Raw genomic sequence first — 17,412 nt, 5'->3', positions numbered from 1 at the left:
TCATGGCTACCTTCTACACGTATAATAAAAATGGCACTTTTTATGATGAATACGAGAACAATCCACGCTTCACACTGGACACTGAAAATGGTAAAAATCACTTGAAGATCTCAGATTTACGCACGTCAGACTCAGCTACTTACTACTGTGCAAGTAGATATTCAGTAGCATTTGAATTTGGGGAGGGAGCTACTGTCAGTGTGAAGGGTTCAGGACTGAACAGTCAAGCTTTGGTCCATCAGTCCGGATCTGAGACCATCCAGCCAGGAGGCTCTGTGACTCTCAGCTGTACAGTACACACTGGGACCTGTGATGGAGAACACAGTGTTTACTGGTTCAAAGACTCTGAAGAATCTCATCCAGGACTCATTTACACTCATGGAGACAGGAATGATCAGTGTGAGAGGAAACCTGAGACACAAACACAAACCTGTGTCTACAACTTGCCGATGGAGAACTTGAATCGTTCTCATGCTGGGACCTACTACTGTGCTGTTGCCTCATGTGGACACATACTGTTTGGAAACGGGACCAAGCTGGACGTTGAGGGTGAGTCACTTTTCTAGTAGAAGTTGTTTCAGCTGATAAATACTTATGATTATATTATAATTAAATGGAAGATGAACACAGCCTCCTCATGTCTGTCTCTCTGCAGATGAGGGTGATTCTCTTGTACTGGTGTATTTCTTGAGCAGCGCCTTGGCATTCACTACCATCCTGAGCGTCTTACTGGCTTTCTTTATGTACATGATAAGTAAGAGAAACGGCTGCCATAGTTCGGGTAATTGCTACTGTTCGTATCTATAGTGTGTACTTGCTGAATATGACATCATAGAAACGTGCTTTCCACTGTTTTTCAGGATCTCATGCAGGATTTTCAGCTTCTTCCACGATGAATGCAGAGGTACTTTCTTTCTGTCTGTAGATTCGTGCATTCAAAATGATTCCAATGCAAATATTTCTTAAATGCAGTATATCATGCGCCACATTTTGATTTATTGTTTGATATTGTCGTTACCAGAGTTGCAAAGATGAAGAAAACCTCCATTATGCTGCTTTAAATGTAAAAAAGTCCAACAGTTCAAGAAGACTAAGGGCTGACACAGAGGATGGATGTGTTTACTCCAGTGTAAAGCAGTGAAGCTTTGTCTCTGTGACAGGGCACGGCTTTAACTATGTCGTTTCAAGTGCTTTACCTTGTTATGAACTAACTACAGAAGCTTTTAAAGTGACAATATATGAAGATTTGAGGTGCGTGTGAAAGATTTTACACCGCAGGCTGCAAAATGATGGATGAAGATAAAGGTATTTGCAGCCTTGGAAACAGGCAAATAATGAGTGTATGTTCATAATCATTAATGCTGCAATTGAATTTGTAATTGTGTTGATTACAAGCCGCAAACCTTTGGCATGTGCTCAGTGGCGTAGTGATAAAATCTCTTTATGGTTTTGTAAAGTTTTGTAAATGTGTGCGTGTGTTTATGTGCGTGCGTGCACCCACAAATCTATAAATGTATTTATATATTTCTCTGCTTTCATGTCTGTGAAACATTTTGCAAACTTGTTTTTGAAACATGCCTGATAAATAAAGTAAAGATTATTAATAAAATAAGATAAGTCAGAGTTATGAGAAGAAATCACATATTGTATTTCCCAGAATTTAAAGGCATGAAGAGGAGATTTTCAGCGACGACAGCTACATTATTTATTTTTTATGTGACACGGTCAGTTCTCATAATTGTCCTCGTACAACCACACATATTACGTAGGAGTCGAATTCTGGATTATATACTCTCAATTAATGGATAAACTGCACAAAATCATAGGGTTTGGGAATATTTATGTTCCTCATTAAATGATACAGGTTATATTGCAAATTGCTGCCGTGCTGTGTTGGTGTACTTGGCAGGTACACCGGGCCTTTTTGCTGCATGTCATTCCCTCTCTCTCTCTCTCTCCCCTGACTTTCCTGTCCATCTCTACTGTTGTTACAAAATAAAGCAGAAATGCCATAAAAATAATCTTTAAAGAAATATACACATGTGGTCAATACAACATAGCAAGCTGAGGCTAATCTCCTCTGCTGTACATGCAGAGGTCATCCGATATGTCTCTCAATCACCACGTGATTCTTCTTAAGGGACAAAACTAGACATCACGGTTGGCAATGAACATGTGATCAGCGCCGACTTGTTGACCAATCAGCACAAGTCTTATTTTTTATTTCATTCGGCACAGCAATTTCAACATGAGGACATCTGCAGAGTTTTTCTTCTATCTGACATGTTTGGTTTTGGGGAAATGAATAAGTGAGTTGTGTTTCAGTCCTTAGTTGGTACAAAATATTCCTTTGGTTTTTCCCTCGCTGAGCTGCAGTGGAGGGAATAAAGAGAGAAATTCACATGCATTTTTGCACAGAACAGGGACTTTTGCATTTTGTGTTCCATCCATCATGTTTCGTGTTAGTCATGTTGCTGCCGCAGAGGTCTGCACACTCACTGTGACATCTGAAATGAAACCACAGCTGCTGAAAAACCACACAAAGTTCAGCGTCTCAGCAGCCAATCAATGTTCTGCAAGTTTAGGATGATGAACCAATCAGCCTTGACGGACGTGCTGGAATGTAGGACAAGTTGGTGCTGGTGAAGTCTGCTCCGTCAGTGCAGGTCAGACTGCTGTGACAGAAGAAGCAGAGCCAGAGAAGCAGATGAGATGATGCTGTACTTTTTAGTTGTTTTCCACCTGGAAGCTATTCATGAGCACCTTCACACACAAAGCCAGTGAAGCTCGGAGGTCCACCTAGTGTGCGGTGCAAATTTACTCCAGGGAAGAGACTGCAGCTCCATTTGCTGTTGATTTTCTTTATTCAATCAAATCTGAGCGTATCTGCAGCAACATGCGAAGACGCTGGAGCATACATGTGGGGAGTCATTCATTTAAAGTGATAGTCTGGGTTATTTAACATGGGGTTGTGTGAGGTACTTATCTACAGTCAGTGTATTCCCTGCAGTAGATTGAGATCAGCACACTACCAGTTTAGAGAAGAAGCAGGAGCACCGGCACAGAAGCTGAGCGACATGCTGGCATAATCAAAACGAGTTCTAGCCGCAGTTCACCCTGTACGCGGCGAACTTTATACAACCGTGAGTCCCGCCACATCCAGAAACACTCGGATTACACAGCTGCTGTGGCGCGTATCAGGAACGGGCAGGAAGAGGAGTACAGGGATCTGATGATGGCCTTCAGTGAATGGAGCGACAAGAACTGCCTCCTTCTGAACTCCTCCAAGACCAAGGAGATGGTCGTGGACTTTCGGAGGTGTAGGCCCACCCTTCAGCCAGTCAACATTTGAGAGCAGGACATCGAGATGGTGCACACTTATAAATACCTAGGTGTGCACCTGGACAGTAAACTGGACTGGTCCCTGAACACAGGTGTCAGAGCTCTTTTTCCTCAGGAAGCTCAGGACTGAGAGGTTCAGGAGAACCTTTGTCCCCACGGCCATCAGGCTGTGTAACACCTCAGCCAACGGCAGTGCCTCATGACCTGGTCTGTTAAAATCAAACGAGAGGCTCAGAGCCGACCACAGGCTATGTATTCCCTTCCCTTACCATCTTTTCATTAAACAACCTTAAACTCGCTCACCTTGTCTGTCTGCTGCTTTTGGCTCTAATGAAAATACTAAAACCGTCACAGAGGATCAGAAGAATGTTCCCGTAAGTTTCCCTGAAAGGTTCCCAGTGCTATTTTAGACCTCTGTATGTGTCTATGGGACTGCTGTTCTATGAGTGGGTTTCAGTTTTGTTTATCTCCAGCACGAGTACATAAATGTGAGAACACACATTCAATAGTGTTACACTCTTCTACTAATCTACAAATATATGCTGTCACGCACCAGTAAAGACGGGGAAGTACTAGACTGCAAGCCAGTACACATGAAAACACATGGTCAGGATCTTAGGACAATTCACTCACCTCACAGTGAGCAGTTCCCGTGGGGACTATTTCTTCACAGTAAAGTAGTTCCACGAACTACGAAGTTGGTCAATGTGATACCAGAAGTAATTTTTCAAAGCTTTGAGCAGCTCAAATGAAGTCTGTGAATCTCAAGGAGCAGTGACACCATGAATCTCAAAGATGCATATCTCAAAACTTCAAAACCCTAAAACATAAAGAGGTCAGTGACTGACTTGAGTGAACTGACCCTTTAATGTAAAGTGAGGACGTCATCATTGACAGAAAGTCTGTTGCTGAAGACTAAAGTAAGTAGTCACTATTGGTGGTAACATAGGCGCAGTGGGTGTCTAAAGTCAAATGTATGTGCTAAAAGCCACCACAAAAAGATTGTCATCTACAACAGCAGTGGATGCAGACATTGGCATGTAAAGCTCAAAAGTCGCTTTTGATCTATTATTACCTTCTTCTTCTAAGCGGAAACGTAAGCGGCTATCTAGCCAGCTCTCAGCGTTTGACTTTTGTTTTGACTTCTGTGGTGACAAGGGTGTGAACTACTGTGAACAGGTTTCCACTGGTGGAAACTTAACTCTTTCGCTCAAACACAGGAAGACTGGCCCGTGGCCTCCAGGCCACAGTGCACAGCAGCTCAGGCAGAAGGCAAGAGCAAAGACAAGTCATTGTTCAAAGGCAGCTGTGTAAAATTCAAATAACGTGCTGTGCACACACCAACGTGAAATACAAGACCCCGCGACAAAAGAACTGAAGGGTCATGTAATGAAACGTAACCTGGAGAACATCAGATCTGCTGTGATGCCTGTCGACATGTTGACGTTCCAGCTCATGAGTACTCAGAGGTTTGATCTCAACTGCACACCTGTAAATCCCATTGACAAATCTGTCCATATAACCCCCCCTGCCATAGTACTCCAGACTCAAGAGCCCCTCTGTGGTGGTTCCTCCTACAGCAGCTGTCTCCAGGAGCACATTTTGCCATGACATATACACACACACACATACACACACACACACACATGAGTCACAAGGTGAAGACAGTACCAGCCCCGATGTAACAGCTGGTGATAATGCAGCCATCTTATGTTAACTAGTGCTCTCCTCTATAACAGTTTTAGTCATCTAACGTTCATTAGAAAGTTTGGAAAAACCCAGTTATTATATCATCTCTACGCCCACCAAAATAAGAGGCTGTCTGTGGGAGTTCACAAAAAAAAGTGTTGCAAACATCTGCAACAAATCAGCACGGTTTCTTGGCAATGTCTTCCAATCACCAAGGCAGCCATTGCCATAAAAACCACACATGCCTTTATATACAGTTAAGTGTAATATATATTTCATATTCATTTTTGCCTGACGTTTTGTCACCAAATACCAAAATGATCTCATATTCCCTGAGGATAGGCGCTCACTGTGGTCACATGTCACATCTTACATACTCTATATACACATTAGTAAGTAATATAGGTTGAAGCGTGATTTAAGTTATTAAAGTGGTCAGATGTCTATTTCATTTTAATTTGACCATCAAGCCCTTCGTTTATTGCCAACATTTACCTGTTAAACACTTTGTATTACTGATACTTTGGACTTTTACTTTGAAAGAAATATCCTGAACTACTGATCAAGCTGCTGAGTTTCTATCTTAAAAGTCATTATTTCAAATACTTTATGTCTATACATATATTGCAGGTTGTTATCAAATCAACAAATAGTGGTGTTGATCAAGCTCTTCTCAAGGACAAAAAATTGCCAGGGTAGGCGGCACTGATCATGTGTTCAGTGTTCCCAAAATAGGATGTTCAATCTGATTGGCCAGTCAAACTCAGTCTTCTGTGTGAAGGGTGGAGAACGTAAAGAGATTCAGTTATTCATCTCAGCATTTGAAGCACGATGACACCTCCAAGCTTTGCTGTGTATTTCACATGCCTGTTCTTGGCAAATATGGGTGAGCTTTGTTTTCGTGACTGCTGGTTGTGTGCTTTAAACCATGTTTGCATGTTTTCATGCTTTCTGTAATCCAGATGAATGACTTGTGTGTTTGCCTTGTCTCTTCTCCTGCAGCTCATTTGTCATCTTTGAAACAATTATCATTATATTTTGAATCAGCTGATGTTGGGGACAGTGTGACTTTGCAGTGCGTCTGTCAGGATAATGAGGCAGTGATGTTTTACTGGTATAAGCAAACTCTGGGTCAGAAGCCAAAGCTGATGTCTACATTATATAAACATAACAACAACGGCAGCTTTACTGGTGAATTTAACAATCCACGTTTCTCACTGGACACTGGTAACAGTGAAAATAACTTGAAGATATCACATTTGCACATTTCAGACTCAGCTACTTACTACTGTGTACGTAGCAACTTATATGAGTTTGAATTTTGTGAGGGCACGACTGTCACTGTGCAAGATTCATGTTTGAACATCCAGGCTTCGGTCCATCAGTCCGGATCTGAGACCATCCAGCCAGGAGGCTCTGTGACTCTCAACTGTACAGTACACACTGGGACCTGTGATGGAGAACACAGTGTTTACTGGTTCAAAGACTCTGAAGAATCTCATCCAGGACTCATTTACACTCATGGAGGCAGGAATGATCAGTGTGAGAGGAAATCTAATACACAACCATACATTTGTGATTACAACTTGCCGATGCAGAGCCTGAATCTTTCTCATGCTGGGACCTACTACTGTGCTGTTGCTTCATGTGGACGCATACTGTTTGGAAACGGGACCAAGCTGGACGTTGAGGGTAAGTAACCTTCTACCAGGGGCTGCCCATTTGAAAAATACTGTGTATTTTAGGTCTATCTTAATACAGCACTTAACAAGAGTTATTGGTGTAATAATTCCTCATGTCCACAGTGGCCATTAAGCAATTCCTTCCTGGCGCTATTTCACTGAGTGTTGTAACTGTAAGTCCTTGTTTCCATCAAAATGCAATTCAAGGTGGTGACTTGATGGCCAAATGATTAAGGCTCCTACCACATGGATGGGTTCATATGCCGTGTGCAACGATCCTTTTTTGCATGTAACCCCCCTGCTCTCTCTCTCTCCCTCCACTTCCTGTCTCCACTGCATTATCCAATAAAAAGTCATAAAATGCTGAAATAAAAATAAAAAATTTTCAATATATGCATTTCAAAGTTCAGCCAAGGCTGATGTGAGGCTTCACATGTCAATGACCAATAAACCATTCAGTGTACAAATGAGCATGTCAGCATTGTTTGAAAATATCTATTTATGTCCTTTAATCATCACTAAGATAGAAATCTAAAAGCTCTGTTTTGTTTCCTGGTGTCTAACTCTCTGCAGACGGTGCGAGCTCTGTTGTCTTGGTGTACTTCTTGAGCGGAGCTTTGGCGCTCACCTCCATCCTGGTTGTTTTTTTGGCGTTCTCAGTTTACAAGATTTACAAAAGAAACTTCCAATGTACAGGTAAATGTTACTATGTGAAGATGAAAGCAAGTGCTGACTGAAAATCGCATTTCAGTAACAGGACTTTTTATGTTTTGTGTCTCATAATCAGACTCAGCAACCTCTACTCCAAATGCAGAGGTATGTATCATTTCCTTATGAAAAATAAAGAATTTTTAGAAGATTATATTTCTTTTCACGTTGGCCCGACAGAAGCCCGGCAAAAAAAAAAAAGAAAAGTGTCAAGGCTTGTGTGTATAACATAGTCGAACATTTGTGTTTTCATTGTTTCAGTTTTGGCTGCCACCGACTAGATGTCAGTTTTGTGTTGATTTTGCTGATATACTTCGGTTTATGATTGTTAAACAACACTGTGTTATCTTTGACACACTTTAAACCTAAGTTAACAAAGGTTAACAATATTGTTTAAGGTGTTATTTTAAATCAATGCACACAAATGATTAATTTGAGAGTATGAATTCGTCTTTTTCTCCATGACACCTGCCGGGTTCTGTGCATGTCTCTCCTGTGCTGTATGTTATACTATATATTAATAATGAACCTTTTTATCTTTTATTACCAGTTATGTCAAGATGCAGAAAACCTTCATTATGCTGCTTTAAAGGCTCCTACGGTCAACAGATCGAGAAGACAGAGGGATGACACCCTGGGTGAATGTGTGTACTCCAGTGTAAGGCAGTAGAGCTGGACGTGTTTCATCTCTTCTTCGTTGGAATTATTTTTTGAATCACCAGCATTTCTGTCAATATGATTTCACCTACATTTGCCTTTAAATAAACTAAGCTCCTAAATTAAAAAAAAAAAACCCCACCTGTCTTCTGTTAGAGGGCAAAAGTCGTCACAGAGTAACCGCAGAGCATTGTTTGTGGGTTGTTTATTCTACATGTTGCCACAAACACAGATATGCAAGAGGCTTTTTATAACCTCTGTGCAGTTGACAGTAAAAGAGAAGATCTCAGACCCTGTCATGTTTCTGTCTTTGTCTCTGTGGTTTCCAGGAGACTACATCAGTAGACTGAGGTCGGTTTGTTGTCTGTGCTACCAGTCACACACAAACTATATTCAGACAGGTGAATATGAAATTAAACTATCAGGGAGAAAGTCATTGAGTCAGTGTGTGTGTGTGTGTGTGTGTGGCTTTACAGTAGATTAGAATAAAATCTTTGTGGCTTTTTAAGTTCAGCGCATTCAGTTCGCTGTGGGCCTGTCATGATGGAAATCTGCTTTGAGCTTGCGCAGCAGTCACTGTTAATGCGTTTACACGCCAGCAGAGAAGGCTGTGATGTCAACTGCAGGACTTCAGTGGTGTAGGTGTGTGTCCACCCACTGACAGCGGTGGATGGATTACATCATACAAATAGAAAACAACAGTTCATTAATCATTAATAGTAGTATTGCTCTTATGTATAATTAGTGTAGTTCCTCCAAATCATATTTCCGGTATACGTGGCAACATAACCACGTTTTAAAAAGCTTAGCTGCAGGAATTGAAGAGTTACGGAGGCAGGCAAATTTAGGAGGGCCTAAAATAAAGATAGTTTCAATCAAGTTTGTTCAAGAGGGAGAGAAAGTTAGTAAGACAACAAGGAGGCAAGGCAGCTTAGAGGATGCTTGTGATTGGGAAATGGAGGTAGATTTAGGAGGAAAGCTTGTTGTTCTCCAGGAAATAGCCAGTACAAAGCTAAGGCCTGACATAGTCTTGTGGTCTAGGAGTAGAATGAGAGTATATTTCATAGAGCTGACTGTTCCGTGGGAGGCTTCAGTTGTAGAAGCATATGAAAGGAAGAAGCTCAGGTATGCAGAGTTAGGGGCAGAAGCAGAGCAGCGAGGATGGAAAGTTAGGATGTGTCCAGTGGAAGTAGGATGTAGAGGATTTGTAGCAAGGTCTGTTGTTTCTTTGGTGAGGGAGTTAGGAGCAAGTGGACAGAGTGTGAGGAAAATAGTAAAGGACATGTCAGATGAGGCAGCAAGATCCAGTCAGTGGATTTGGATGAGAGGAAGTAATGGTAGCTGGGGGCCCAGCAGGGGGAGCACTTAGGATAGACAGACTCTTGGGGGAAGCAAGGAAGAAATCCAGGAAGAGGAAGTGTTTTTAAGTAGGGGGTGTGGCCTGTGTGAGCCTCTTTGAGACCATGCGGTTAGTCCAGGTGAGGTGGCCTGTATTGTTTGCTTGTATTGTTTGAATTGGTTTGTAGTGTGTCTTTGGCTGTTTAGGTGAGTATGTTTGTTTTAGGTGAGTTGAATGGTGTGGTGTTGGAGAGCGGAGGGGGGGGGGTGTGTCGGTGTCGTGGGACCAACTAGACGAAACATTGGTGAAAGGAGGTTCTCACCTGATGACCCCAAAGACATGTTAGTTATCACTGCTCATTAGTCTGTATAGCTAAATTAATAGTTATCATAGGACATGTTAAGCTTAGCGAGCTATTCACTGAGTCTGGGCCATTTTCTGTAGCACAAGTTTCTTGTGTTTATCTTAAAACAGTAATGAACCTTCATTTTTTCGTTTATAACAGACTGAAGTGTGTTTAAAGCGTGTGGACTAGGTTTCTGAGGCTGTTTTGAATATAACTGATATTGTTATTGACATAAAGAGATATGTGTATGGTGCAACTATCAAAGTTGCATTTCTTCCATGAGTCACATGTTGCAACTTCATCACAGAAACAGGATAAACCTTTCAGTGTCAGCGTAGCATTCTTGTGGTCAGCAGTCAGAGAAGAGATCTTTCTGTATATTGGTAGAGTTGGGTCACGTGCATGTGTCTAAGAGCCTTTGTGTTTGTATGTAGGTGGTTTGAGGCAGGATGTCCTCATTTTGTTGCAAAGAACCAGTGGAACTCCACCTGTGAAGACTTTCAGTAGATCACAGAAATGTATTTTTATGATCAAACTACATGTTTAGAAGTTCATTGATGTTCCACAACACAGTGAGTTTCTTTGTGTGTGTCGCTCTCTGATGACACAGCTTGTGAAGAGAAATCACAGATGTTATGTGGCACTGTGGTTAGCAAAACCTAAAGTCATGTTTATGGGTTGATCAGACAATAGATTCGTGGAGAGCAAGTGTCGAGGTGTTCTTAAGGCTTTTTTGGTCTCTTAACCATCAAAGGTGCATTTTCCTGACATGCACAATGTTTCAAAAAGTTTATTTATACAGCACATTTCATACATCAGGCATAGACTCAATGTGCTTCAAGATAGAAAACAAAAATAAAAGACATACATAACAAAAACATAAAAGATAAAAAGGTATTACTATAAAAAGGGGAATATAATACGGAGATATTTTAATTATTATAAGAATAGAATGATCATAATAATACGGATAAAAGTTTTAGCTGTTAACAATGTTGATGGTATTTTTGAGCTAACGTGAAACACAGATTAAGATGAGGCCAAGATTTTACCAGCTCTTATACATGTAAACCAAAAGACAAACCATTACAAAGAACACGAGGATCCCAGTTCTAATGATGGAGAACCAGACAAAGATACTCGTCTGTGCCATTTGGTCTTTAACATAATCTGTGACAAGCAACTTGCTTCCATTACCAAACAGTATCTCCCCACAGGAGGCCACAGCACAGTAGTAGGTTCCAGCATCAGAGGAGCTCAGGTTCTTCCTCTGCAAATGGTACACACAGCTCTGTGAAGGAGACCCTGGTGTAGAGACGTGTTTACACTGACTTTCGTGTGTGTAAAGAATTCCTTGGTGATATCCATGTCTGAACCAGTAAACGCTGCGATCCCCATCACAGTTCCCAGTGTGAACTGTACAGTTTAAAGTCACAGAGCCTCCACGCTGTATGGTCTCAGACACTGGCCCCTGGACAATTTTCTGGAGTCTGGCTTCTAAATCCAAACGTAAAAAAAAAAAAAGTTATAAAAGGGTTAAAAAAAAAGTAAAATATAAGTTAAAAAAATAACTTATAAAATAAGTTTTTACATATATGTATTATGAGTATTAGCCTCTGTATTTTAAATCCAGTTTTTTTTCTGGCTCATGATAAGACTTATGAACAGAGGGAGACCAGGGACAGCTGTAACATGAAATGACACAGAAATTACTAGCATGTGCCAAAGTAGCAGTCAAGCTAATTCACATGAAGTGAAAACATGGCTGGTGACGCTTGGACGGTTATAACGCCTACAACCATCCCTGAACCAAGTTGTCAGTGTGTTTCAGTGCAATGAATGCTGTTGCGTGGACTACAGGGCCAGCACCCACTGTGGCAACAGTGGCATCCTACATGCCACTTGCAGCATCCTCCCCTGTCACACCATGTGTGACTGAGCCATCATCCTCTGCTATGGATACAACCTTTTCACACCATTTGTCCACATCCAAAAGCTGGACCAAGAAAACAGACCACAATGGAGAGGAAAAGAAGAGAAACTGCTGTCCTTATGGATACTCCAATGAAAAAACAACTGGAGGCTGAGAAAAGCAGGTCTAAAGCTAAAAGAAAAATGAATTTCAGCTCAAAAAAAAATCCCAAATCCAGGAAGAAGCCTCATCTGATGAAGATGAATTCTACATTGTGTGCCTGGAGAGCTACTCCAGGTCAAGGGAGGTCTGGCTCCAATGCTGGTCCTGTAAAGCCTGGGCACACAAGGACTGCACAGATGGAAGTGACGTTTACACTTGCCACAACTGTAACTCTGAATGACTCCATCAATGTGGACTAACAAGTCCTCAAACTCTTTCATTTTGATTTCATGTTTAAACGTTTTTGAGGATGTGTATTGTACCCATTAAAAAATGTTCTTGCATTATAATTTGACAGCTTCCACTCTTCATTATTAAGTAATCATCAAGTAATCATTGTTTCGAAAAAGAATTTAGTAATCAAAACAATGTGAATGATAGATAATCCTTTTCATTTTGAGTATTTAATTAATTAATTAATTAATTATGTATATTTTCGACATGTTACAACTGTCCCTGGCATGTGTTACAACCCCTGTACACTGTTGTAACAGTGGAGTGACCATATTTAATCAATTTTGCAACTAGTTCATATTTCCACTTCAATACATTATTTCAGTAGTTGACACACTGAAGTTTATAATATAGATAAACAAATTGGCTATCCATGTGGAAATAGTTTTTATTTTATTGGAAAAACTGCAAAAAGTGACAACAACTGCCCCTGGTCTCCCTATATTTCAAATTGCCTACAACTATCAAGTGTGTTATTTTCTAATTCATATTTACTTGTTTAAAGACTTTATTATTTTTCTGATACTTCAAGGGATTAAAGAACAAAATAAAATTACTTTGGATGCAACTCTTTACCAATTTCTACAATTTCTGCATTTCATCTATAGTCAAAGCCAATGAAATAAAAAAAAAAAAAAAAAAAAAAAAAAAGCACAATACCTTTGACATTTAAGAAGACCCCCTCTCCAAATTCCACCATGTTGGAGTGTGAGCTTCCACAGAAGTATGTGGCTGAATCTGAGAGGTGGACGTCAGAGATGTGTAAATGATTGATCATTTCCTTCATCTGTACAGAGAAACGAGGGTTCTTCTCCAACCAGTGGAAGACTTTGGAAGGTTTGTCGTATTTGTAAATCGTAGACAGGAGCTCAGGTCTGCTTCCTAAGGTTTGTCGGTACCAGGAGAAGTGCATCGACACTTGGCTGTCATAGAAACAATGTAAAGTCACATTGTCCCCAACACCGACAGATACAACACCAGTGTCTTGTTTGACTTTTGCCGACTGGATCACAGCCGACAGGTGAACTGGTTCAAAAACATATAATGTTAAAGAAACATTAGCTGGTTTTCGTTTCTTTTTAGCTTCAATTAGAATCACAGACTGAAATTATTATTTATCACAGGACTTACATACTCCACAGAAGATCGTATACAGGTGCATCGTCTCTGAGGTCTTGAGAACTGAATGTCTTGAGCACAAGAGCAAACAACAGCTTTAAAATGAGGTTACACTTGATTGGCTGCTAAGAGGGTCAGCGTGTGGTGCTGTCTCGGCCTGAGTAGGAAATGAATTTGTTTGGCTCTACCAGGCAGCTGAAGTGTTCCATAAAACACTTAACCCCCGCCAAATGCAAATGGGTTTTTTTTTTAAATCACTAAACATTTGACTATTTGACTACATGGACGGGTTTGGTGGGATTTGTTTTTAGGAAAGCTAAGTTCACAGCATACACAGCAAAGTCATTTCAAATGCTGGATTTAAGAGGTGGAGTTCAGAGCATTTGTTTTGGTAGACAGAGTTATGTAGCGCCTTCTGAGGGGGGGGGGGCAACTTTATACTACAGGGGTTCAGTTGATTGATTGAGAGAGTAAGATCTTGGAGAACCAATTGATTGCGCAAGAGGAGGGAGAGTGGTAGTGTGCACATGAACAATGGCTTGTGTGTGTCTAGTAATAGAGGTTGTGGATAGTTGTAGTGGTAGTCTGTGACAGCATTTGGTCTGCATGAGAGAAACCCCCTCCCCCTATCACTCTTTTGATATTTAACAGGGACACCACAGAGCATTTGATGACCACTGGTGTCCCACAGGGCTACGTGCTCAGCCGACTGCTTTTCACACTATTCACACTTAGCAGCTTACATCATTCACGTTGAAGACAGTGTTGTGGTAGATTGTATCAGTAACTATAAGGAAACAGAGAGGAAGTGAAGAGGCTGCTTGGGTGGTACAGAAAAAACGACCCGACCCTCAGGGTGTATGAGACAAAAGAGATGGTTATGGACTCCAGGGAGAAGCAGATTGACCATACGCTTTAGCAAGCAGTTTCTTGGGGTTGAAACAGCCAGTGCTGCTGCCTGTGATTATACCTCTCCTTGTTCTGTAGATCACTTATTTATCATTTTCTATTATCATCGAACACAGTATTATTTTTTTTATTCTATATTGGCTTCGAAGACATCCTGATTGATTGTTCTGTCCCTATTGTTGTGTTGTCCGTGTTTTGTGTTTTTGTACCTCGGCTGAACAGGAGAACATTTAGTCCAACAATTTACTTGTATATGGATAAATGACAATAATATTCAACTTGCATGTCTGACTGTCTGAGCTGCTATACGCGACTGTTACAAATTAGATGAGGGTACCTTCATGATGATTGTTTAAATCTTGACAAACCTCTAAAGTCAAAGTCCTAAAATCAAAGTGGTGAAAGATTAGAGCCGCCTTGCATGAACTATTCAATACCCCGCCCCTTTCCAAAGACACAATATAAAGTGCTCTTGCTGTGACATGGTAATGCGCACAATGAGGAGCTTCACTTTAATAACAGCTTTACTTCTCTACAGCTACAGTAAGTACTGCTATTAAATTATTCTCAGCAACAAATAAAATGTTGGTCACGCTTTTACCCAGAAACCTTTGATTTAAACACGTGTTGAATTTATGAAATGTCTTATTATTAATTTATCAAACGAGGAGTAAGTCTCTTGTTGTGTCTGCTGTTTGTTTCAGGCTGGATCTCTGTCTCTGTCTCAGTCTCTCAGTCTCAGACTGTGGAGGTCCAGTCTGGTGAAGACGTCACACTGCTGTGCTCCAACATTTCCAGAAGTCCAACTCAGACAGACTGGTTCAGAGTGGTCAACAGAACCAAAGCCAGCTGTATCTCCTCTATGTACGCGCCTGAAAATGAAGCTTCATTCTGTGATGGATTTCAAAATAGATTTGAAATGAGCTCCAACATCTCTACTGTCTTTCTGAAGATCAAGAAAGTGGATGTATCTGACTCTGGACTGTATTTCTGTGGATTTTACAAAGGCAAACATACAGTCATCACTGATGCAATACATTTAAATGTTAAAGGTAAGACTGTATTTAAGTCAGACATGTCATTGTCTGATTGTATTTACACTATATCTCAAATTTATTATCACAGTAAAGTGAAAACAGCACAAAGACAAACTTAAAACCAATACATGTCAAACAATTGAATCTAGTTTTTTCACAGGTAATAATGAATCTGATTATGAAGAGGATTGTAACTCTGAAGGTAAGGTTCCTTTCTCTCTGTTACCATGGGGTGTATCATTTCAATGTTAACCATGTCTAAATCCACCTGAGCTGAATCTATCATCTTTATTGTAGAAATACCTGGTGGAATGACAAACCTGATGAGTGTGGTGCTGGGGGGTCTGACTGTTTTGCTCACTATAGTCGTCATTGTTCTGGCTGTTAAAATCAGCAAACTTCAAAAAGGTACAGCTGATTTATAATTTAAATTATGCTGCACACGACCTTGTAAATTGTGTCAACGTGACAGAAAACTCCACATTAAAGTATCAGTAATAATTAACTTATCACACTGTTTTCTTTTGCTACATAGCTGTGAATGAAAAGCCGCAGCCAGAAAGAAAGAAGGTAATACAATTTTTTTCAATCATATAAATCAAGGTTTCTGTAAGATACGTGATTGCGTCCATGACTAAAAGGACCGGTAAATCCTTCATGGATTATTTGATGATACTGCATCCCACCATGTTGGGCTGGCATACCCGATTGCAACTGTAGTTGTTCTTGTTCAAACGGCGTACCAAGGGCAGGTTGTTTCCAGGCTGTGCTTCATCAACCCAAGGCTGGATTCAAACAAACAGATGTATCTGGTGAACTTTCCAACCATTTTATCTCAGTTTCCATATGTACCGCCAGAGATTCCATGATGTTATCATAGTCCTGCGAGTAGCATCAAACAGCACGTTCAGGAAAACAGAAAGTCATGATAGTCCTCTTTAACCTTTATTAATATTAGCCCTGTTAGTTCACATAAAATTCAACATTAAGAGGAGTTTTACATTTTTAAATGTGTCATTGCTCCATTAAATGTCTTAAATTAAATTTTAGCTCAATTAGGATTATTACAAACCTATGGGGTTCCATTTGTGCCAAGACTATATCCACATGTGCACTGTCTATGTCGACTGAACATGTGACAACACATTTGTCTGTCTGTTCAACTTTGAACAAAACTTTTGCTGTCTTGTTACACTCTCTTGTTCTTCGACTATGTTCTGCATATCGTCCAGAAATTCTGGCACAAATAGAACCCCAGACAATTCCACTAGTTTCAATGACTGTTGGGAAATGAAGCTACACTGTGTGTAGTTTTTTATGTCATTACGTGACTCTAAATATTTTTACAGAATCTGGGCTCAGGTGACCTGAACTACGCAGCTCTAAGTTTCCAGACCAAACCAAAAAGAAACCGCAGGCCTGCATCAGAGAGAGAGCTGGAGCCCAATGTTGTGTACGCTGCCACCAGATAGACTCAGGGCTGTCTCTTATACACATCTGCTTTTAAAGTGCTATGCTATATACATCTCTACTATACACAAACTTACCTATCTCCTTTAGCTTCACGGGCTACATAAAAACTAATAGTCGTGAGTCTCTCCGATGTTTCCTCCTCTAACCATCTTGATACTCTCTGCTCTTTCACCTGTCCACCTGGAGCCAGCAGGTGGTGGGCGGGGCACAAGACCTGATCTAGAATTTCTCAACAAGGAAGTAAATGTATATGAGCTTACAACCCCAGTTTTCTTTTTTTTTTCACTTTTCATGTGGGGAAATTCATGTTAAACAAAACAGCATTTTTACATGGTTTAAAACATGCCTGGAAAACTTTGGAGATTGATACAGAAAAGTGACAAAACATGTTGGTTGGTGTAGTATCAACAAGAAAGCTCCATGAAGCTGTTGGATGTTTTAAAACAACAGTATCAAGGATGTAGAGTGAATGAATTTCCAGTGTAATAATCTCTTCTTAGTTGAAGAAGCATATGAAAGGAAGAAGCTCAGGTATGCAGAGTTAGGGGCAGAAGCAGAGCAGCGAGGATGGAAAGTTAGGATTTGTCCAGTGGAAGTAGGATGTAGAGGGTTTGTAGCAAGGTCTTTTGTCTCTTTGGTGAGGGAGTTAGGAGCAAGTGGACAGAGTGTGAGGAAAATTGTAAAGGACATGTCAGATGAGGCAGCAAGATCCAGTCAGTGGATTTGGATGAGAAGAAGTAATG

General features: G+C 40.6%; 4 protein-coding genes across 4 annotated transcripts; 3 read left to right on the top strand and 1 right to left on the bottom strand.

Moving 5' to 3' along the window:
- The first annotated feature begins 2 nt into the window (after window positions 1-2).
- On the top strand, window positions 3-3,641 carry LOC111647005 (uncharacterized). Its single transcript, XM_023396614.2, has 4 exons — window positions 3-549; window positions 656-781; window positions 861-904; window positions 1,022-3,641. The coding sequence occupies exons 1-4, from the start codon at window positions 3-5 to the stop codon at window positions 1,139-1,141; spliced, it is 837 nt and encodes a 278-aa protein (XP_023252382.1). The 3' UTR covers window positions 1,142-3,641.
- A 2,181-nt stretch (window positions 3,642-5,822) lies between these two features.
- On the top strand, window positions 5,823-10,546 carry LOC111647004 (immunoglobulin kappa light chain-like). The gene is made up of 5 exons (XM_087171211.1): window positions 5,823-5,917; window positions 6,034-6,723; window positions 7,287-7,409; window positions 7,501-7,529; window positions 7,972-10,546. The coding sequence occupies exons 1-5, from the start codon at window positions 5,863-5,865 to the stop codon at window positions 8,089-8,091; spliced, it is 1,017 nt and encodes a 338-aa protein (XP_087027337.1). The 5' UTR covers window positions 5,823-5,862; the 3' UTR covers window positions 8,092-10,546.
- Window positions 10,547-10,571: 25 nt separating this feature from the next.
- On the bottom strand, window positions 10,572-13,343 carry LOC111647018 (uncharacterized). Its single transcript, XM_023396625.2, has 3 exons — window positions 13,263-13,343; window positions 12,792-13,157; window positions 10,572-11,260 (listed from the first exon to the last, which is right to left on the bottom strand). Exons 1-3 carry the CDS (start codon window positions 13,291-13,293, stop codon window positions 10,812-10,814), a joined length of 846 nt encoding a protein of 281 aa, XP_023252393.1. The 5' UTR covers window positions 13,294-13,343; the 3' UTR covers window positions 10,572-10,811.
- A 1,284-nt stretch (window positions 13,344-14,627) lies between these two features.
- Window positions 14,628-16,670, top strand: LOC111647006 (uncharacterized). The gene is made up of 6 exons (XM_023396615.2): window positions 14,628-14,702; window positions 14,864-15,211; window positions 15,357-15,398; window positions 15,494-15,604; window positions 15,732-15,766; window positions 16,546-16,670. The coding sequence occupies exons 1-6, from the start codon at window positions 14,642-14,644 to the stop codon at window positions 16,666-16,668; spliced, it is 720 nt and encodes a 239-aa protein (XP_023252383.2). The 5' UTR covers window positions 14,628-14,641; the 3' UTR covers window positions 16,669-16,670.
- The last annotated feature ends 742 nt before the right edge of the window (window positions 16,671-17,412 follow it).

The sequence above is a fragment of the Seriola lalandi genome, unplaced genomic scaffold (assembly GCF_002814215.2).
Source record: "Seriola lalandi dorsalis isolate HSWRI2012SDOR001 ecotype SW California unplaced genomic scaffold, Sedor1 jcf7180002054979, whole genome shotgun sequence".
Taxonomy (NCBI): domain Eukaryota; kingdom Metazoa; phylum Chordata; class Actinopteri; order Carangiformes; family Carangidae; genus Seriola; species Seriola lalandi.
The sequence above is the reverse complement of the archived record's forward strand: the minus strand, read 5'-3'. Positions and strand labels throughout refer to the sequence as shown.